The sequence below is a fragment of the Pungitius pungitius genome, chromosome 8 (assembly GCF_949316345.1).
Source record: "Pungitius pungitius chromosome 8, fPunPun2.1, whole genome shotgun sequence".
Classification (NCBI taxonomy): domain Eukaryota; kingdom Metazoa; phylum Chordata; class Actinopteri; order Perciformes; family Gasterosteidae; genus Pungitius; species Pungitius pungitius.
The window spans coordinates 21,084,886-21,107,417 of NC_084907.1; the positions used below are offsets into that span (position 1 = coordinate 21,084,886).

The window sequence follows — 22,532 nt, forward strand, 5'->3', positions numbered from 1 at the left end:
GTGTAAACCTTCCGGTTGTGGTGATAAACATGAGGTTTGTCGACTGGGCCGATCACTCACCAGACAGATCCGGCCTATCCTGGACTGGGTCATGGGACTCTGGCCCATTTCAGAGGCTTTCTCTCGGAAGAAGAAGTAAAGCTTGTCATCGTTCTTCTCGGCGCTGTCCGGGATGAGGTGCGCGTGGACAAACGTCGGATCTATGGTCAAAGGAAGGAAAAGGAAACAAACAAACAGACCTTTAAAAAAATCCTTTAAAGAAAAAAGATATTCACATTTTCCACGTCTGTATTAACCATGTACAACGGTCATGAGATCCATCTACATGCTTCTGTTCCAAAAAGTACGCTTTTAAACCCGTCTCTTATTAATATTATTATTATACCACCGTACTAGCCTGACAAGAACTACACCAGGTGAAGCAGTGCTCTGGTGAAATACTGCTGCAACCTAAACGATCGTACCCTGGAGCAAAGAATTGCACTTTAACCGTCCTGAACCCCCCCCCCCCTTTTATTTCTTCCCAGTGACCATGCGTAATGTGGCATCCCAGACTTAGTGGGTCACCGCTGGGCGCCCCTCCTCTCTTTGACCGACCGAGGTCCCAAATGAGGACAAACCAAAAACCAGGAGGAGGAGGGGGGCGAGGGGGGGGGCAACCAACTGTCTATTGGGGGAGGGGGGGGAGGGGGGGGAGGGGGGGGAGAAACATCCAAGGGATTCCACATGGCTGAATAGGGGGGACTCAGGTGTCCCAATTCAGCGTACCACTACCAGGGGACGGTTGTCAGGGCAACGGGATCAGGGGAAAAAAATCTAGAAGCCAAAAACACCGGGGGGGGGGGGGGGAGGCCGCGATTGATTTTCGGAAACATCAAGCGAAAGCCTCCAAACGGCGTTTTGAGCGCGGTGACAATCCTGATTGGTCAGAGGGTCGGCGCGTCTCATCACTATTGACATTCGGTAGTTTGCCCCTGCTACTACACGCCTGACCTTGTGGTCAAGCTCGGGAACAATCAGCAGAGTGCATTTTTTTTTTTTTTTTTTTACGCGGAGCAGGTTGGAAAGATCAACAATCGTTTTAAAAAAAACCAGCCTGGAAAGAGATGAGCGAGAGCGATAACGCTGATTGCAGAGCGGGCCGCGAGTCGGGACGTTACCGTTTAACCATCTGGAGTTGTACTGATCGGTCCTCATGGCGGTCTGTTTGCCCAGCGTGCGGAAGATGGCGGAGTCGGTTCCCATGAAGTCGATGTAGACTCCCGAATACAGCTCTCCATCTGTCAGTCACAGAGGGGAAGGGAGGCTCGTTGCAGAGGTGAAAAAAAAGGTCCAGGTTTCAACACGTTTTCATGCCACGACTCGTAACTTCATTAAAATATTCGTATCGACCCCTCCGGGATTTCATCCAAAATCAGACCGGTGGCACGGACAGCAGCTGTTTTTCACTCTGGATTGATAACTAGTTCTTTAAAAATAACAGCACAGTACAAATTTACACCCGTCTAAAAAAAAAAAAAAAAAAAAAGACATCAAACCGAGTCCACCCGTCTCAGAAATGTCACGCCTGGGTGGGAAATGTTGACCTTTGAATTATATTGCAATCACGCTCATTAAGCCAATCAGTGAAACTCCAAAGAACAGCTGGATTTACACAACGTCCTCGTGTTTCCCCTTCAGATTTGGTGGGTCATAGTTGGTAAGAAAAATAATTGTGAGAAGAATGACGAAACCACGGGGATCCCAGCTTCCTCATTTTGCCCTCGGCGTGGTTCTGGCCCGTGGCTCATTTTCTTAGTGTAACAGTTTCCTCTTGTTCAGGTCAGCTGGAATTAAGAGCTGACACGGCAAGGTCTCCACACACACACACACACACACACACACACACACACACACACACACACACACACACACACACACACACACACACACACACACACACACACACACACACACACACACACACACACACACACACACACACACACACACACACACACACACACACACACACACACACACACGGGCAGGGCAGGAGGTCACGGATAAACTGCCACGTCCGACCACCTGTGAGCCGCTGACAACAAAAGGCCGACCACCCACACGAGGAGCCCCCGGCGGTGTGAACGCGTTGGTGAAACTTTATCTGTACCCCAGCGGAAACGTTGCCCCCCCCCCCCCTCCCCCCCCCAAAATCTCTGGTTGCAACATTCTAAAACGTGAGGAACGGCTGATTTTCACTCTCTCGCGTGATTGCGAAAGTGGCCGTGATTTTGGCAGACTAGAATCAAACAGAGGAAAACACTCTGTCTAGGGCCAACGGAAATTCTATTGGCCTATCTATTAGTAGAAAATAATGTGCAGATTAATGGGTGACGAAGTTAGATGCAGCCCCAAAGTCAACATGGGTGCAGAAACCTTATCAATAATCAGGTGGTAGCGAATGTAACAAACAGCTGACATTGTCTTTAAGTCAATACCTGAAAGAAAATGCATGAATGCACTGTTCCATTGACAGAAGCACGCAGGCTAAAAACGAAATAGTTTGAAACTTTTTTCAAATTCTGCTTGTGCGTGACGTACGGTGGGGAAAAAACAAGCAGGTACTTACTGATCAAAGCGGAGACACTGTTCAGTTTGGGGTCATAAGGACATTTTCCTTTCCCAGAATCCACTTTACCAGGTTCAAGTCTGAAGATATATTCCTGTAAAAAAAATAAACATAATGAATCATTCTCTTGTTTTTCCTTTCCCATTTGATAACGCATTAATTGTGTTTAAGGAATAATTTGTATACGTTTGTGGGGGGGAAGGTTATTCTTGGAATACAACATGTACAAGGCACCTTGAAGTATTCACGGATGTTAAAAGCAAGTTATAAACAAACTATCACAGCAATATTGGTTCTGCTGAGGAGGACAAAAAGCCAGTTATCTGTGAGATGGGAGGTGGAGGAAAATGCTGAGAGTAATCCAAAAACTCATCCACCATGCGTCTGATGTTAGTGGCTCATGGAAGAATCAATTATTCCAATTATTGATCTGTGGGAACACTGGGTATGCGTCTACATTGAGTTGGTCGCTGGCTGATGTCTGACGGGTTTGGGTTTGAGCGGGAAAGCACCCTGATGTCAAAGCTGTGTTCTTCTTTACCCCTTCTTGGACTTTTTGTTTCAATGACAGAAAGAAATATGTGTGGATCAAAGCTCTCGTATTGGAAAAAAAATAGCTATAAACATTAGGAGAGAATGTTGAAATAAGAATGTTGGCGCCCATCCCTCGTAGTACAAATCTGATGAAAAAAAATCTTGCATTTTGAATTTCAACTTTACAAAGCAATCTTAAATTTGCAAAAAAAATATACTCAGATTTATATTTTTAAAAGGTTTTTTGGCCCAATGTTGTTCTCGTTGTGTCAAGATGTTTGAAAGCCAATTGCTTTTTTTGATCGCTGTGCCATCTCTGCTACTCCAACTGAGCCTGAAGAAGTACTCCAGGTGGGCACTAGACCTAAGAGCCTTTAGGAATCTCCCTTGAGCCCACCTTAGCCTCCAAAGGCTCTGACGTGGTGCTGTAGTCTGCCGCCCGATTTGTTCTCCCTCCAGATTGGGCTGCCTGTAGGTAGTGGGACCCCTAAAACAGAGACATGGCACAGTGGGCCACCTCATTACGAATTCAGAACAAACGGTATTGAACTTGACGATGACCAGCACATGAACAGAAGACGGGGGAGGAGGAGAGAAGTGCAACGACGAAAGAGCGGAGAGATGAAGTGCTCGAGATCTTGGTGGGGAGCGACGTCGCTCGTTTGGTGACCATGTTGGATTAGAATCAGTGTGTCGAGCAAACACAGCTGCAAACTCCATGCATAAACCATGCAGTGCCAGGAAAGAAATAAGAAACGGGAATGCACCCAAGTGGGACAAAGTGAAGGATGGGAGAAAAAAGAAAAATACATCAATATAGATGACAAATTACAGTACAGTCACACCAGCCTACTTCAGGATTTTTCACGAAATGTGTTGGTTTTTACACGTACAACCCGACACTAACAGTGCAAAGGAAGCTTTTGAGCAGCATAAAAAGCAGGAAGATTGATGCAGTTTGAAGAAAACCGTAAACGTGAAAGGCAGAGAACGTGCGGAGGCCTCCGCGCGCTAAGCGGAAGAACTCCTAAACTTTCTGTTTACACCTGCTCTCGCTGGAGAAAAACCTTTAGAGTGTGAAGTGACACAGCATTTGGGCCTTAAGGGACAAGCTGAATGACAAGGGGCTGGACTGACCTTTACATTGAAATCAGAACCCTCCTTGAGAACAGTGAGACTAAACAGGCACGGTGGTGAATGTGAGTGAATGGGCCGCGGAAGGCAGCTGGACCGAGTGAGGATTTGGGGGTGAGGGGGGGCTACAAGGCCAATGATGGATGAGAGGCTCCATCAGTAACGATGGCCTTTCGGTAGCTCTCAGCCCAGATGGAAAGACTGGCCACAGAGGTTCTGCTGTGTAAAAGGCAGGTGAGGAATGGCGTCAACGTGGAATTCGCCCGTGCAACAAAGGACGAGATGCAAGCTTCTTTCTCAGAGTCCCTCAGACCGTGAAACGGCGCAGATTGGTGAAAATTAAGAAGCAGAAAAAGACTGAGGATCGAGAGCAGAAGGACATTATTTGACCCGAGATTGATTGACAGACGGGTTCTCGGGAGAACCGGGGAGTGAAGGTCGAAAATGTCTCCGCGGCTGGCGGGCAGCGTCTTGGGTTACCTGTGACCTGCGTCCTCGGTCCACGTAGGTGCAGATGGGGTTGTACGCGCCTGTTCCACACACGTAGAGGTGGGTCCGGTTCCACGGCTCAATCAGACGGATGAAGTTTCCACATTCTCCCTGTCGCAGAGCGAGACATTTGAAATGACAGATTTAGGTTTAAAAATTAAAGGGTTGCATAATAGGAAATGTCCCACTGATGGGGGAAATAACCTCCGTGCCTGCCTTAAAAGCATCACAACATCTATCCCTTTGGCTTGGGTTTGGCAGCACTTTTCCCTGGCTGTGTGTCGGTCTGGCCCAGAATCCAGACCACACCGTCGGGGGGGGGGGGGGGGGGGTATTTTTCCAACGAGAAGCACTGCATCTGAGCTGTGGAGTGCGTTTGCCATGTGCACTGAGGGCAGATGCATTTTGGTTGAGTGAAAAACGCATTTTTAAGAAAACATTCTAAAATCCAATTACATTTTTTTTTTTTTTTAAGAAAAGGTTTTCATCCTGTGTTTGATCTTTTCAATATTTGACCAGTGATTTGGTTTATTTTCGATATTGAATTACCTAAGTGGTAAGTGAATTTAGAAGTAGAGCATTTGTCTTGTTAGAGTGCACACAAAGAGGTGCTTGTTGGTGAAAACGGCCCCTTCGCTCTCGCGCTCTGCAGCTCCGTAATCTCTTTTTTGTCCAACCAGCTGTCGCTCAATCCTCCAAAATAAGTATCTGAAACATGAATGTACGGCCCGATCATATCTGACTGGATCTGTCACTCATGTCAGCCACTAGTGACAGCTGGCGAAAAATGTTTAAAAATAAAAAAAAACACTGCATTCGGGATGAGGGATTTTGGCAGATCTTTGCAACACGGCAGATGCATAAGTCAGAGGTTTGAGAGGACGGGTTTTTTTTTTTGTTGTGTGAGGGTTTACGCATGTAGGCCTGTGTGTGTTATTCAGCGCACAGTCGAGCCCCCCCACGGAGAGCACAGTGGGGATGATTGCCTTTGACCTCCCGCGTGAACCGACATCCCCCCTGAATTGCTTCAGAATTGTCATCATCTGTCATTCCCTAAAGAGTGGGCCCGAGGTGGCCAAAACCAGCCAATTGTATTTCTTATTTTAGCGAGGAAAATTAGAACCCGCACTCTCTCACACCCGCAAACACACACACACACGCAAACAGAAATGAACATTCCCGTTGGATAAACAGCATCCAGCGCTCTCTACCAGCAGGGGGGAGGCAGCCGGAGCCTCATCAGCCCGTCAGTGCTGGGGGGGGGGGGGGGGGCGGGGCCAGAACGTGTGAATAGAATCAAAAGAAAAGGATCTGGTTTTTATATGAATTTCAATGATGAGTCTCCTGGTGGGGGCTGAAGCGGCCGAGTCGTATTCACACTTCGTACAGGCCCGTGGCTTCTCCATTCTCGCTTATTATCGTGCACAAAAAAAAAAAATCATATTACATGAATTTGAAAACATGTATGTGTAACGTGTACGATGTGTCGGGAGGTGCATGTGATACGCGTTCAGCTCGGGGAGTTCTTGCCAAAGCCTAATTGGTTGCAGCTGTACGCAATCAGCAATCAGGGATGAAGAGACAGTAAATGAGAGCTTCACAGAGGGAGCTTTCCTCCACTGACCCCCCCCCCCACCCCCCCAGTGCCACATTCAGATCATGACACACATCAAACACACCATTGATTTTAACACCAGGTTATCACCTCATAAAATGGTGGTGAACGTGCAGCAGGTCAGCTGTGTGCTTTTATCAGTGGGAATGTTATTCAACCTATTAAATCCAAAACAGGAACCTGGAAATGTTTAATGAGCACTGAAAATAAAAGATGGCCGCCTGACTCCAGCAGTCCATTGAACATGCCATTTGAATACTTACATTGGTGTCTTTCCCCGACAGGACGCATTCGGTCTTCCTCTGGGTGGCGACGGGCCAGTGGATCTGGCGGTGCAAGAGATCGACCAGCTGGTTAGACATGACACCTGTGCACAGCCTGTGGAGTGCTCGTTTTGGGGCATTTCTTACTATGAGCGGCTCCTTGTTGATGTCGTGCAGGTCCAGGGAAAGGATGTAGTCTTTGCTGCCCACGTACATGCGGTCGTGGTCCTCATCCATGCGAAGGATGCGATAGTCAGTCGAGTTCAGCAAAAAGGAGAAGTGATGAGCTGTGCCGGTGGATTTCAACTCTGGAAAGAGAGGGGGGAATAATTATTTTCTTCCCCTTCAGGGCCTATGAAACTGTAGTAGAAAAACACTCAATACAATCGGGAAACACAAAACCCAGACGTGGTCACAGGAGAACTGTGTAGGCTTCTCAGTTTTGGCAAATCCATTTCATTCTTTCACTTAAGTGATGTTCTTTCCATTTCATATTACAAATCTAACACACACACACACACACACACACATAAAATGCTGATGTAAAGACGGGATGCTAATGGTGTGCCAAATCTTCCCTCGGAGTCTCCAAAACTGAAATAACAGAAGAGGTTATTCGATTTCCCCTTTCCCCCCACCCCGCACACCCCCTGCAATTACCTCGCGCCATTATGAGGTTACGGACATGCTTGATTTAGTTATGCCAGGTTTGACAAAAGCAAGGAGGCAAACATGAAATCCCTCAGGAGTCGGCGCTCGGAGGCAGCAGACACACACCATAAATCACTCGGTGACACACGAAGGCATTACGGTGTCAGGACAACTCAAAATGACCATTCGTTTTGACCCGCGCGGTTTATTTCCCCCCACACGGGACGCGTCCCCCTTTATTTGTATCCTCAACTGCATCATACAACACGGCTTCCAGTAAAAAAAAAAAAAGGTAATTAGATGATGTCCAGGTCCCGAAAAAAAAAAAAAAAACAAGCTGCAGAGAAGACACCGACCCACTCACAGGTTCAGTTGAAACGATTTTGACATAAAGCTTCTCTCGAATGGTTCACACGCTGTTTTGAGGCAGATCCCTTGGTGGGTGAGCGCGAGCTTACGTTACACTCGGGGTGACCTGGGGGGGAGGGGGGGGGGGGGACAAATGGAGTTCTGGTGTGCGGAAAGCCGCTCTTCTCCCACTCCTCTCATTACCTACCGGGCTGTTAGGAGGACTCGCTTCCTCTTGCCCTCTGTTCAAAACTAAGCTTGAGAAAGTGGAGCCTCCACTTGTGCCGTTCCATTTACGTGGGGAAAACCTAGAGGAGCCCTTAGAGGACCCCGTTCGTGTTCCACTTCAACGGCACCAGACAAACGCTCCCACTGTTCGTCTCGGCAAAGTCGGAGACTTCCTAAAAGCGGCTTTCATTGTCCGGGAGGAAGTAGAACGTCTTGTTAATTTCGTGGGAATAAAAGGCAACGCGATGTTCTCCACCCGCACAGCACCTTTTAAAATACTGACACGAATCCTCTAGCCAGAACGCTTCTCAGCCTGCTGGTGTTCTGAAGCTCCTTCACGCTGCAGCATCCCTGCATGCAGTGGGGTGGATGAGGTAGTAAAGAGGTCATAAGTTGTCCTCAAAACGCACACATGCTTTAACACTGGTTTTAACTGTCTGAACCGTCACAGCAATAAATATTACAGTGAGAATTACGCAATAATGTAAAGTGTGGCTTGTATGACCTTTCATTTGAAGGTCAAAACTTTGCCCAGAAAAAAAAAAATGAACATGTTGCACTGCTTTAAGGAAATTAGATTATGATGGGGATGCGCACTTTGCCACCGTCTGACCTGTTTTGGTGTAACTCAAACATGTCCTACTTTATTTAATTTACAGTGAAATACTACATTGCTTGTATTGTAAAGGGTTTGCTTTAACACTAAAGCGCCATTTTTTTTTTTTTTTAACACCAGCAACTGATATTTTAAAGATTAAAAATTCAATTGTCTTGCACCTGGCCTCCAGGCTGCGGCAGTGACGGCAAAATGAACAGATGATGAGTCACAGCCCCCGGATGTCCACAGATAAACTATTTCCCATGACTGCACTTCTCCATGAACGTCCAGTCTCGTTTTTTCCGGCGCTGACCCCCCCTCGACCGCGACACACTCGGCGAGCTATTCTGGCGGGCCCGGGCGTCCGACGACGCGGGCTCTTTCGGGGGCACCAGACGTGACCCGCTGACGCCCCACATTCCTCACCCTCTGCACTGGGATTCAGGGACGTCTGACCGGGAGGAGCCGAACCTAGAGGGCCTCAGTCTGACAGCAGCCAGGTCACCGGAAGGGTCAACGGGAGCAGAGGGGCGGACTAAATGTCACGAGTGAACCTTCATTAAATCACATTCTTTAGTTAGCAGCTACCGAACTCATCTTTTTCCCTCTCCTCAAGTCGAGCTCCGTTCAGGATCACTGGATCAACATCAAGACCTGATTTCACAAAAGTTACGTGACTGGTCCCACATTCAATGAAAAACGGTGAGATCTTTATCAGTCTTTATCAAAAAAATAAACGTAGAAAAATGTTGTAGCAATTACTGATAAACCTTCCTTAGCAGGAACATTATTTTATTAAAATATATATAATCAAATAATCTGTGTCTAACACAAAATAATCCTTTTTCAAAGAATTGGCAGGAAATGACATCATAATTTTAATCATAAAAAAAAAAACATTCTAAACACACTGTTCTTCCCTCATTTTATTCTGTGTCTAACTGCTATGGAGAGACACTGACACAGAAAAGGCTTTGTTATATTTACATTAAAAAGGAACAAATATTTTCTTGGGAGTTCTGCAAATCCCTGCAAAAACGACTGATTTGAACAAACCGGCAATGTAAAGAGAAAATGCTACAAGAACAAGAACTATATGTGCATCACACGGCCTTACTGTAGGCAACCACAGCAAGTTACACTGTAGGAAATCATCATGCGTAACCTAACCATAAATAGACTGTATATGGCAACCAGGGCCGAATCCAAAGTAAATGTGAAGCCTACATAAATACCACATGTTCCTTTAACTGAAACACAATGAAATAGTAGTTCTACATTTCATAAGCTCCATTCATCTTGCCATTTTGATCTGTGAAAATGAAGCGGTAACGAGCAGCAAGGCTGTACCTTTTGCGAGACGAGACACGCTGAAACACATTTCCAAATGATGCCTGTGGCGTTGTGAGATAAGATAACAGTCCACCTCAAAGCGCTCACGCGCTCTGTCATCAGAACAAATTCAAGTTCTCACAAACATTCCTGGCCTTGATATTATTATGTCGAATGGTTAGATGTACAACGAGCTGTTAAACTCAGCGATGACTGAGGAAAGGTGTCCGCCTGGGGATCTGGTGGATAGCCCCAAGCTTTCCAGGTCTTTGTAATCAATACCAGACACACTGGGAGACAGATCTAAACTGCCTTGCTCATTTTAGAGCGTGTGAATTGTCTTTGGTTTAATGGTGATCCTTTTTATTCGGTGAACCGGGGCCCGTGTTCTGTCCACCTGTTGGTGTGATCCCCCTGTGTCACTTTCCCCTTTGTGGTGCGGCCAAGACATGTGACCCTTTGAGCCAAGATTTGCACCACGGCGTGTTTTGCCCGGGGTCACCCCTCAAAACGGGACCTCTGGGTTTTTAACTCTCGAAAAGGAGACGTCGGAAGACGCAGAGACTTCTTTTCGTGCTGCTATCTGCAGATCTCCGAGTGTGTGTGTGTGTGTGTGTTTATGTTACGGGTGAAAGAGAAGAGGGAGTCTGAGGAAGCAGGCAGCAGAAAAACCCAGATCCTGCCCAGGCATCCCCGGCACGTTGTTCTCGTGTTCCCCTCCAGGGTAGGTGAGGCCCCCACCTTGCTGTGGCTTGTCTTCAGCCAAGCGTGCAGATGTGTCCCTTTATTACAGCAAGTTAAGTTGCCGTGCTAGAAATGCCGCCCCCCCCCCGCCCTCTCATGGTTGTGCATTAAGTAGGGGGGGGGGGAAATATGTACAGCAGCATCTCTAAAGAAGCTCAGTAAATGAATTAACATGAGAGTTACTGTTAATGGTTTTATTCTGTACACAAAGTGTAAAAGGGAGAAATAGGGGTTTGAGTGACCTAAGCACTTTTTGCAAAAAAAAAAGTCTGCAACTCCTCTTAAAAAATAATTTGTTTTTTGTTAATATATAATATCTTATTTAGTGAGCTTTAGAGGTGCTAGAAACAGGGCAGCGGTTTCCCACTGCTTGCTTTTATGCTTTTAACTAATCCAATAGCTTCTGGCTCCAATATTTTAAGCACAAACACTGTCTATGACTGGTATAGATCTTCTAATCTTCACTGAGCATGTTCCCAAGAAGGCAAAGTATTACTTTAACCATGATCACAATCTCCTCTTAACCGTGGCCAGAGACCTTTCCCTGGCTGTTCAGATTGATTTATGTCTTTAAATGAACACACCAAGGACTGAGAGTACGTGTGTGTGTGTGTGTGTGTGTCTGCAGTGTATCTCTGCACCGTGTAAGCGCACAGGAGGGAAAGGTCAGTGCCGATATCAGTGGGGAAGCCTTATCGCCCCCCCCCCCCCCCGAGCTCTGCGTTTGCCTCCGCTCAGCACCTCATAATCAGCCTCTCACCACCCACCGGGGCCCCCGACTATTGACTCAGAGCACACGTCACCGGAGCCGATGGCCCGCTTTACCTGCGCCTGTCGGGGGACAAATAATTGGCACCAGAGATTAGGCCAGATATCTTGGAGCTTCCGGACGCCGTCGCTCAGATGCTTCTTCGCGCTCGTCTGCCCCTGATCCGCACGCCGTGCGTACAAACAAAACAGGGGTAAGAGCCGTCTGATCCTCGCGTCAAATCAGAGACACCCGTCTCCCGCTGCACAAATCAAGAGGAGAGAGCAATTGATTTAAGTGGTGAGCTCGGGTTTTTTTGAGTGGCAACTAGGGAGGATAAATAATCTACTCCTGTTCAGTCTGGTGACAGTAAAGGTTAATTAAAGCCCGGGGGAATAGAGGAGTTCGAGTTATAGAAGAAGGTCATTTTAGTTTCTTTATCCCACCGTGTCTGGGATGATAAACTTAACCTTCATTAAATGCATGTGAATGAACTAGACATGTATACAAATATTCAACCTTTTACACAAAGGGACTATGACGAGTTTAACTTCGTTTTCAGAAAAGAGTCAAGAAAATAAACACATTTTCCTTCGAGCCCAAAAAAAAATTACACACACACACACACACACACACGCAAAGAGCATTGCGGTGTGACTACTCAAAGCCTGACGTTTCTCATATTAATACTTCCAATGCTTTCCCCTCAACACACAGGCCACAGACAGCTGCCCTCGAATACCCTGCTGCAGGACCGCAGGTGAAAGGTTAAAGGTCACGCGGGGTCTGGCGTGGCAGGGAGGGAGGAGGGAGAGCTCATCCGTGGCCTCCTCACACACTCCAGAATAATCAGGATTATCTCTGGAGGGGTCAGGCAGGGGGGGGGGTCTGATCCAAGCCGGGTTCAGGGGAGAGCAGGGTGGTCATGATACTGAGGATAAGGAGAAGGGCTGGATTTAGGAGAGCGGGGAGACACTGGAATGAGGGGGGGGGGGGGGGGGGAACTGTAACTGGGGCTCAGTTGCGGTACGGCAGGTGTGCGGCTGCCACTTCACAAAAAGTATAGTTGGATACATTCATCATTTATAATTCTTAAGCATACCTCCACATTTTACACGATGGATAAAATATGTGTGGAAGATTTAATTTCCATTTCATGTTGAGCTGTAAACACTACAGAGCGTGCAGGTACCGCCTCACTCGGCTTTACAACAAAAACGTAATCTTTGGATTTTGGAGATTATAAAAAACAATGGTCGGCTCCTTTACTTTGTAAAAAGGCTCCATCCCAGGGTGCTTCTCGCTTGCAGTTTGACGCAGTGGTGTCTGCGTGTGGCATTGGCGCTCTGCAGAGGCCGTGATGGTGATGATGGAGCGCTGTTTGTTGATGGAGCGGTGCCGTCGCTGGCGGCGAGCTGGTGAGAGCGGCGGCGGCGGCGGTCAGCGGTGACGACGCGGGTTAGAGGGGATTTTTTGGAAAGGGCTGAATAATGGGACAGCACTGGTGTGAATGAGAGGAAAAACCCTCCCCTCCCTGACTGACCTCCGACCCCTCGCTCAGAACAAATACTCTCCCTCTCTGACAGCTGCACCAACATCCCCCCCCCCCTGGATGCACAATACTTTCCCCGATGAGTCTGTTCATTCTTATTTATGGATTTCTTCTAATCCTCACTTCGATTGGAGGAGTTCAATTTGCATAGTTCCTGAGCCAAGACGTCGACAAATGAGTTCTTGTTCCGCTGAACTTTAACCAGAACTGAACCGAGCACAATTTGGAGTATGCCACCACGCTTCCTCGTGTATCAAGGTCACGGCCACAGCGTTGCTAGCTGGGGGGTAATTAGGAGGTAAATTTAGAGAGACCATTAGCAGCGAGTGTTGACTCAGAGTCCACTGGGGACAACAGCCACCTCCTCCCTCTTGGGGGGGGGGGGGGGGGGGGGATCCAGGCCATCCACTATATTCCCTGAGGTCATTTTTCACCCACAATAGCAAAATGGCATGGTAGGGGGAGTGAGAATGTAGGGAGGAGTCTCGTGGGAGGAGGACCCTGACAGCGACTCTAAGAACTTCCATTTATCAAAGCACAGGAGAGACCAAGGGAAACTGGGAGTGCTCCTCTGTACATTCAGAACCCAGCGAGGCCCAGATCTCTCCCACAAAACAACAGCTCACTGAGGCCCAGAGAGGCTCTCCCATGTGTATTCCAATCAGGGGTTGGAGGACAAAACACATTGAGTGTGCGCCCAAACACACACACACACACACACACACAAACACTGATTGAGGTTTCAGCTGCCAGCTTAGGTAAAGGGCACAAGGGGGAAATTAAGGAGAGAGAGAGACGTTTATACATCGTCATCTCCGCCTCAGAGAAGAGTGAAAGGGCGGAACGAAAGATTAGGCTTAAAAGCACGTACAGGGCCAATGAGCAAATACGCACTATATGACATACAATATCTCCCTATTGCAATAGATGCCATTCAAACAATAATCAAGGGGAGTGTTGAGGAACCTAATGGCTTTCAGGAAGGAACTGAGACCTGGTTGTGCCGCTCTGGAGATATATTCACACACAGTTGGCATGGTTAGAGGGCTTTTAGCTGTACTGGGACAATGCTTTTTGTAGCATTTTTTGGAAACTGGACACACTGGATAGAATGTCCTCAAAGAGAATGCCAAAAAAAACAGCCATGGGAATTAGGAGTGAGTAAGAGGAGTGCTGTGAGATGTTTATGTTATGGAGCCACAGAGGGAGGCGGTCGAGGTGGATGGACGTGTCAACACATAGCTTAACTCTGACACCCATTCTCCCCTTCTTCTTCTTCTCCCGTTGCCTTTGGACAGTCGACAACTTCCAGCCATCACCGAGCTATACCCTAAAACTTCTTTGTTCCTAAACGTGACACAAAACTCAGCAGATTTGGATCAGACCATTGGTTTGTTTAATAAAATAACGAGGAATCGACCTGTCGTACAGAAAAGGGGGAAAGGAGCCCCAACTTTGTTGTGTCTGACACTACAAAAATGAACTTGACCTCTAAGGGGGGGGGGGGGGGGGGGTGGGGGGAGCCGGTGTCGAGGAAAGTGTAGGTAGGCGGAGGCGTGTGCTTACTGTGCTTTTATGTGCAAGGCCTCAACCCTCCAAGTGCTATTCGTGCCGATAAGGCTGAACACGGTGCGATGGTGAGATGTGAATGCAGTTAATGTCTCCTACATTTAAACTGGCCAACACGTTTTCTTCCTTTTCCTCAATGAAACATTCATGTGGATGATTATCAATTTCACACAGCACGCGATGGCCAAAATCAGATAACGGAAAACGCGGCTTCCGCCGTGTCACAACAATAAAGCATAGTTTATCCGTCAGTGTGGAGGGATGAGGAAACATTTCCCATTCATCTTGAATCTTAACACCAGTCAGGGATCATCACCCGGCTTCCTCAGACACCTTTCCCCTTGTCTGATCCTGTCAGCATCCACTAGCCGTTATCTGCATACCAACTCATTGAGATAGCGTGCTCCTCCTTTAACGCCCAGGTGGAGGAAGCCGGGTGATGGGGGGGGGAAGAGCGTGCACGATATGTTCAATGATGATAATGTATTTTCCTATAAAGGTCAGGCTTGCCATTCTACTTTTGGAAGTATTTAACTCCTGACTGAAGAAAGTGTTAACAAAAAGGTTGTTAATGGTAATAGAAAGTCAATTACATTCAACAGTTATTCATTTTTAGGAAACATTTTCACATGTTAACTGAACAAAACCCTTGTGGGTCAAAGAAGGAGCAATAAGTCTGACAGACACATCGAGACGTTTCATTGCTGCTCCCCAGATGAGACGGCGTTCGCGCCCCTTTTAATAAGTGACTTTGTCTATTCTGCGCGCACACATGTGGCGTTTTTGTCAGCTTCCCCAGAGGCAGCGACAGAGGTGACAAGCGACAACTGGGGATGTTTTGTAATGTGTGTCTTCAACTAACAGGACACCTAGAGAGACGCGTCAAACGTTCTGAAACTGAGCCAACGCACAAAACACTTTTGGGTGGGCTTTTTTTTTCTTCTTCTTCTAAACACGCGTTTAAAAAGCTGAATGGAAAGGCACCCGAGCATTCAGATCAAATGTGCTAAAAGGAAAATGTGGTTTTATTTGTCAAGTGCAGAGAATTGCTTCGGACATGCCCTGTATGTGGCTTACCATATATTTGCAGTGAAACAAGATCGTTAATTAGACGTTTGTGATGTGAATATAAAAAGTTCCCCCCGGATCCCGAATGCCCGGCCAAGACGGCCCGTTGAGCATCGGGGGTCGTGAGCATCTGTGAAAGTCATCGCTCTACAAGCCGCTAATGGGCGAGCGCCCAAAAGCCCATCTGCCTGCGCGCCATCAAATTAATGCTGCACGCTCCTCCGCCGCACACATCCACTTGACCCAACGAGGCGGCTAGACAAAAGGCAGGGTCTCCCCCCCCCCCCCCCCCCCACTCCCCCCGACCAGGTACGCGTCGGCACAGATCCCCGGGGGTCGAGGCCTCGTGCGCTAATGCCGGATGACAGGCGGGGGACAACCGGATAATGCTGGACACAATAAGAGTGGCTGGTTGTTGAGCGGCGCGGCCCTCAGACGCGGCGTCGGGATCCCCCCGGGGGGGCCCTGCGGCGAGAAACTGCTTGTTGGTCTCGACAGGCTTTGTGCTCGGGTCAAACTACCAGTGGGAGTTCTGAGGCAGGCATTGAGCCGCCAACACCGGTGTTGGGTGCAGGATCAAGACTGAAATATCCCAACGACGATTTTCAAAGGAATCGCATGAAATTTGGTATGTACATTCACTATAGATATATATATATAGATATATATATATATATATTAGATAGAGGATAAATCACTGGTGAGCCCTTGACTACTCTTGATATCTTCAATTACCCCCGTATTTAACTGTAATTGAAATGTAGATGGACAAAATAATGATGTCGCTGTTATGTTTGAATGTTGATCTTTGCTTCACAGCACGACAGTAGAACCTCTTTCTTTCTTATTCTCAACATGGAAGATCATTTTGGGCTAAACTCGCATCTTTCCCACTTGGGCATGGACTCCGTCCATTTTTCTCTCCGCTTATCCGCCTGCAACATTTTCCAGCTCATTCCCAGAGACCAGCTGGGAGATTGAAAGCCTCCAGCGTGTCCCGGCTCTTCCCCGGGCGTCTCCTACCACGAAAAAACCTCCAGTAGGAGGCGTCTTACATTGAAATGCACGGTGAATTATTGCAAACAACTCAAAAAGGAAAACATAACCATCCCTTCAGTAATTAATTCTATTAAGAGTGCGACTGCAGACCGCTGAACCAACGGATCAATGTGGCATTGAACCTCGGCATATCATTCGGAAGGTAATTACACCGAGATCACAAACTCTGCTTCACTAATCACTTAAGCTCCGCAATCCCGAGCTCGGCTTAGAAAATAAACCAGCACTGCTCTCGGGCAAATTCTTGTGTATGTTCTCAAACATAAACACAGATATTCTATGCCTGGTTATCAGTAACTTCTGAGCTGTTATTTCTTGGGAGCAGCCAAGAAACAATATTATTTTTTCTTTCCTGAGCGTGAGCAGCTTGATCCCCACAAATGTGAGATGTTTTTGCTAGTGTTTTCACATTTTTAGTTTGGACCCTGCCTTGCTTTATGCTAAAAAGGATCCTCATGAACCCTTTAAAGAACAAGCACCAGTGTTATCTGGAAGTCATCCTTTGGTGCACGTTTGGGGGCATGACTCATGCCATCTTTTGTGTACATCACAAAGTGTTTGGTGCATCGCAACGCATCCTCACAACATTACACCGACACAAAAAGGAACCATGCGCACGTACGCGGACTCGACCCAAAAATGCCATCAAACACAGCTGGAAAGCTCGGCGAGAGCTGTGGAAGAGAAGGAGAGACCAACTAGGGAGAATAAGCTGAGACACAAAGTCAATGTGAACTTATCCATTGTCTGTCTGTCTGTGTGGAATAAATGGGGCGGGGGGGCAGACGAGTGGGGGATGATGACTGTCAGTCAAGGGCATTCATCTTCTCTAAGTGGGAGAGCGGCTGTATGTCAGGAGGTGGCGTTGGATGGAATGTAGGGAGTCGAAGCAAAAGGTCTGAAGAGGTGTCAGAGAGGAATGTTATGAGACCTCGTTATGGAGATTGTTTGGTTTGGGAACATATTCAAACTGTAATGACTGCAGTAGAAAGAGAACAGAAACTTTTCATTGATCTTCAAGCATTTTGCAAGGAGACAAATATTTTGTCGGGTTTTTTTCTTCCTTTTTTGCAATTCACCGCCATATGCCCCCTGTCTTGTTTCCCCGGCCAAAGGGTGTCTGTGATATTTCGACAAAGTGAGAGTTGTGCTTTTTAAAAAAGGTGTGAAGGTCAAACGGTGCAGAACTGAAGACTAATCCCACGGGGCAACGGTCAGCACCACCACCAGCATCGGAGTAATTGTCTTTCAAGTATAATCCAAAAAGGAAACAGCAGACTTCATAATGGGAACAGAGGAATGTTGCATCTGATGTCCTGCATTAGTTTAAAAAAAAAAAAGAAAAAAGAGTGGGCTTCACAGAAAATAATTACAGGCTAAAAACATCCATTTACATTCCAATAGGTTAAAAAGGTGCTTTGAAAGCAAAAAAAAATGTCATTCAAGATGAAACATGTTGGCAGCCATTACAACTTAAATGGATAATGTGAATTGTCTGCTACAGGCGGGCCCCGCTCTCTCCTCCCAGCCCGCAATTAAAGCAAAGCTACCCAAGGTCAGGCCGACTGACAGGCCGACAGACCTGCAGATTACCGCCTGTCTGTGTAATCCACAGCCTTTTTACTCCTTTCGCTGACTGACGGTCTCACCCCTCCCATTTAAGACACCGGCGCCTGGCTGCTTTCATGTTTGACGGACAGGTGGGACATCCTACCCCGTGACCCTGCGACCTTCTTCTCACCCTTGACAATAAAGGGGTCGGGGTGCAGTGTGTGGCTGCTTTTGGGTAGCGGGGAAAGGACATTTGAGCAGCTCTCGACAGCGAGAGCCCCGTAAGGACACATTTCTTAAAAATTGAGTTGTAAGGTTTGACGGAGGCGCCGAAGCATAACGGACAAGTTTTGAAGAAGGAGGCGGGGCAGAAGTGCAAGAGGGATCAGATCCTAAAAAATGAATACAAGATAACTATGCAGAAACCACATCAAGGCCTCTGGTTCTCAAAAACTGTTCATGTCAACACTACATTGCAATTCCTGCACACCAGGAAATAAAAAACGGGCTAAAAAAGGAGTGACGCCCCGTTCAGATTTCCCGCTAATCATGCAAATACCTCCAAATGTTAAAATGGAAACTTCTGTCACGTGTTATTGTTGGCGGTTCTGCTGGAGATAATTGTCAAAATCACTCTTGAAACCGTTAGAGAGTCCAGGTGCAACACAGTAGTGTCTCATAAGGCACTTTTGCAGCAGGATCCAGCCGAAGCCATTTGGCTGGCGGCTCACGCTACACAAGCAGAAGCAACAAGTCTGTACCCATCATCACGCAATTGGTTTGATCCTGACACACAAAAGCATTAGCTTGAAGTGACTGCGTTGATTGGAGCAAAATACTTGAACTCAAAAAGAACAAAAACAACGAGGAAGCCAAGAGCCCTAATCAGGTAGGAGACAACATGAAGGAGATCTCAGGTCAGTCCCTCCCTCGGTCCTCCTCACACAAGGGTGTTGAAGGAGGCCAGTGGACGCTAAAAGCCTTCATAGTCATCCCTTCTCATCATTTAGTGCTCAGCAGTCCGGCCTGCACTGATAAGACAACCAAAAAGGGATTGATCCACACAAGAAATACAGAGATTTGACTTTTAGGAGTGGCCACGCCCCCTCTGTCTCCCACTCCCTCCTCCTATCTGTTTTTCATTCATCACATCTGAACAGGGTTTGTTTGTTTGCAGCTTGCTGTAGTTCTTCATGTGGCTTTTCCAGCCGTCTGGTTTTGATCATCTTAAAGAGCTAGTGAATCTTTTCCCCAAATTCCCCCCCCAAAAAAAAGAGTGGGGAGGGCTGAGCGATTCTCTTTGGATCGTCACGCAACAGAACATAAACAAATGTGGAGAAAAGGATTTCATTTTAACTGAATATGCCAGTTGGATCTCGCTGCAGCAGGAAAGCCGTGGTAGTAAAAAGTGTGTCGAGGACAGTCCATCTCGTGATGCAAAACATGGGTCAAGTACGACGACATTTCTATGGCACACACAGAAGTAATGTCAACAGCTGCTTATTTATAGTTATAGTGGATTGATGGTGAAGAGCGAGAGAGAAATTTAGCATTTAGAGTAACCTGCTTAATTAGACTGTTGTAAATAACACAGCATTGTGGGACGTAATAGGTGATTCATTTAAAAAATGACTTTTAACCTTAGTGTGCCCGTGTATCATAATTAAATAAGTTTTAAGAGCAACTAAGGCCCTTTAAGACATGATGAGATTCACCCTCAATCATTTTAGGGCACATCTGTTGCCACGTTGTGTCCGGTTTTTAGTGTTCAACTCGCCAGACCCAGTGCACCTCACACCCTCGTGTACCTGGACATGCAATCAAGAAGTAGCTTAGTAGTAGTAGTAGTATAATTAATCTGCAGAACTTCAGCACGGCACACGCTTTTCATATATTGTATTTAATTTACATCTACTTAACAGTGTGTCTTTTAGAGACAGAATAATCCTGTTAAACTCTTGGGGTGTCATTTCCTTGTCGTTTAATCACGCAGAGGTGCTGAAGAGGTGCATTTCACGCTGTGCGGCAGTTCTTTATGTGTTGGGACATTGGTTTGATAAAAAGCCCACAGACTAATGAATTCCAAGTGCTTTATACTCTTTAAATGAGATTACACTTGAACAAAGCATCATTTAGGTTGGTGATCTTCCCCCAATGTCAAAAGACACTTTTTGTTCCCTCTGTGCGATTCGAACCACATTAAAACCCGATCCGTCAGCCGTGGAAAAACAGTTTTGTGTCTGTGTGTTTGTGCCAGGAGGTGCCGCTTCCTAAATGGCTCTGCGCGGGGCCTTGTCTGTGGTCTTCCATCATTGCGGTGCGGCGGCGGCGCACATGGTCCAGAGGAGCACGTCAATTCATCTAACACGGAATCCGACGGAACATGAAAGCCCCGGATCGCAGCCGAGCCTCTGAGCGATGACGCTGCCAAGAGGAGGAAAAAAAAAAAAAAGTGAGAAACGAGAAAGTTGAGAGGCATAAAGGCGGCGCGGGAAGAGGACGGGCCCAGGCGCCCTGAGCGCTTAGCGCGGTGCCAAGGTGCCACTCCCCCCCCCCCCCCCCTCCTCCTCCCTCCGCTTCCCGAGGGACGTGAATGAAGTAAATGAATGATGGAGCCTGCCCACACAAACGCCCCTCGTCTATTGAGGCCGAGCGGTCCATTCACGGGGGGGGATGAGTGAGGCGTCGACACCAACAACAACAATAACAACATAGGAGGCCCTTTGCGTTTATTTCCCATTCATCCATATGTATGCAGTCACACACACACACACACATGTGGCACATATACCATGGACAACACTGCCAACATACCATTAGGGACACCTAGAGAGGGTTCCTGAGAACAGGGCTGACTGACAAAGCCCGGAGGCAAAGGGGCGTGAACGGGTCAGGCCCGGGAAACAAACAAAAAAAACCCCCTCTTGGCGTCACGTCAATGCAAATGCCACAATGACCAGGGACGAGAGGCCATCTCCTCCCCTCCACAATCAGCACATTATCAGGCGGCCCATCAGTGCATGAACGCAGAAAGCGAGGCCTGGAAACCTCATGTTCAACCAGATTCTGCCCTTCCTCTTCATCCTCCTCCTCCTCCTCCTCCTCCGCTTGGCAGTCGGGTTCTCTTGTTCTTCCTGGACGTCATGGGTTCAGGGGGTTTCTCGCCCACACATGGCTGAGCTCACTCAGAGCTCTGACCTTCAAACTCAGGCATTACTTGCCCGAAGCAACGGCGGCTAATGGAACGTGGGGAATACAAATCCGATTGAAACGCGAATCAATCTGACAAGGGGAGGATGTGCTGTTAAACAAGCATTTACATGGTGAACCTCGAAGGCGGGCTTTGTAATGATGTTAGCATCCGACTGAGTGCTCGGTTTTCACCCATTGTGCGTCCCGTAGAGCGAAGGTATGAAGAGCGCACAAAAACAGCACAGGGTTGAAGATGAAATCCATCTCTGACAGGAGCAGAAAGAGAGAAAGAGGAATGTTCTGGGTTTTTTTATTATTTATTTTTTTAAATCCAATAGTGAGAGACCACTGCTGCAGCCTCCCACGGGATCATGGTCAGCCTCAACCACAGGCCTAATTTCTCCCATAATCACAAAGACAGCTACTTGGTGTTCATCCAGCATATACCGGCTTATGAATCTCACACACCTGAACATTTTTTTTTTTTTTTGTGGGTTGTGGCTGTTTGAGGTTTCCCAGCTTCTGCCTAAAGAAACCTTAAATTAACGAAAAGAAGCACTTGCCACAAAACTTCAAACTGCCAAAGTGGCCCAGAGCGAGCTACAGCACTTTGGTTGTGTATACACACGCCTCTCACACAGGAATCATCCGCTTCACTTCATTTTGTAGCACCCAAATATTCCCAGGTGCCAAAACAACCCTTTTTTTTTTTTTTAAAGACGAAACGAATGACAACACACGAGTGCGCGTAAAAAGTCAGCACTTCACCCAGCTTAGGTGAGCCATCTCAACTCATACAGCGCTAATGGGAAGCAGACACACAATCTAAGTAGGCCTTTGTGCAGCCGCACTCCTCTTCCTCCTTCTCAAAGCCCTCCATCTATCCGCCCTTTTGGCTGAGATAGCAAACCTGACACCGATGCCCTGAAATCCATTAGCACTCTGAGCGAAGTCTGCTCTATTGGCCTCTTCACATTTCCTTCCACTCATCTTCATAACAGTCCTGACTCCTACGCTGCTTCAGTCTTCCTCCTGTATGACGTCGGAGTTGGAACAGGACAAGGTCTCTCGAGTTCAACTTGTCAGTCCATGTCCACCTGGGAGGAGGACAAGCTCTTCAGATAACAAGACCCGGAGCCCGTTCCCTCCGACGGGACGTCGGAACCACCGGTTACACCTGATGAATAGTTGTCTGTTCAATCCGTGTGACAACAGTTACTCGCTGAGAAGCTGCAACTGAAGATTA

General features: G+C 47.3%; 1 protein-coding gene across 1 annotated transcript in view; it reads right to left on the reverse strand.

Annotated features, from left to right (window-relative positions):
* The window catches only part of sema3fa (sema domain, immunoglobulin domain (Ig), short basic domain, secreted, (semaphorin) 3Fa), a 39,991-nt gene that overhangs the window by 8,683 nt on the left and 8,776 nt on the right, over nt 1-22,532 (reverse strand). Inside the window, 7 exon segments of the mRNA XM_062563974.1 lie at nt 61-200; nt 1,161-1,280; nt 2,612-2,705; nt 3,543-3,632; nt 4,760-4,879; nt 6,647-6,709; nt 6,794-6,954. Of these exon segments, the coding sequence (XP_062419958.1) occupies nt 61-200; nt 1,161-1,280; nt 2,612-2,705; nt 3,543-3,632; nt 4,760-4,879; nt 6,647-6,709; nt 6,794-6,954 (788 nt within the window).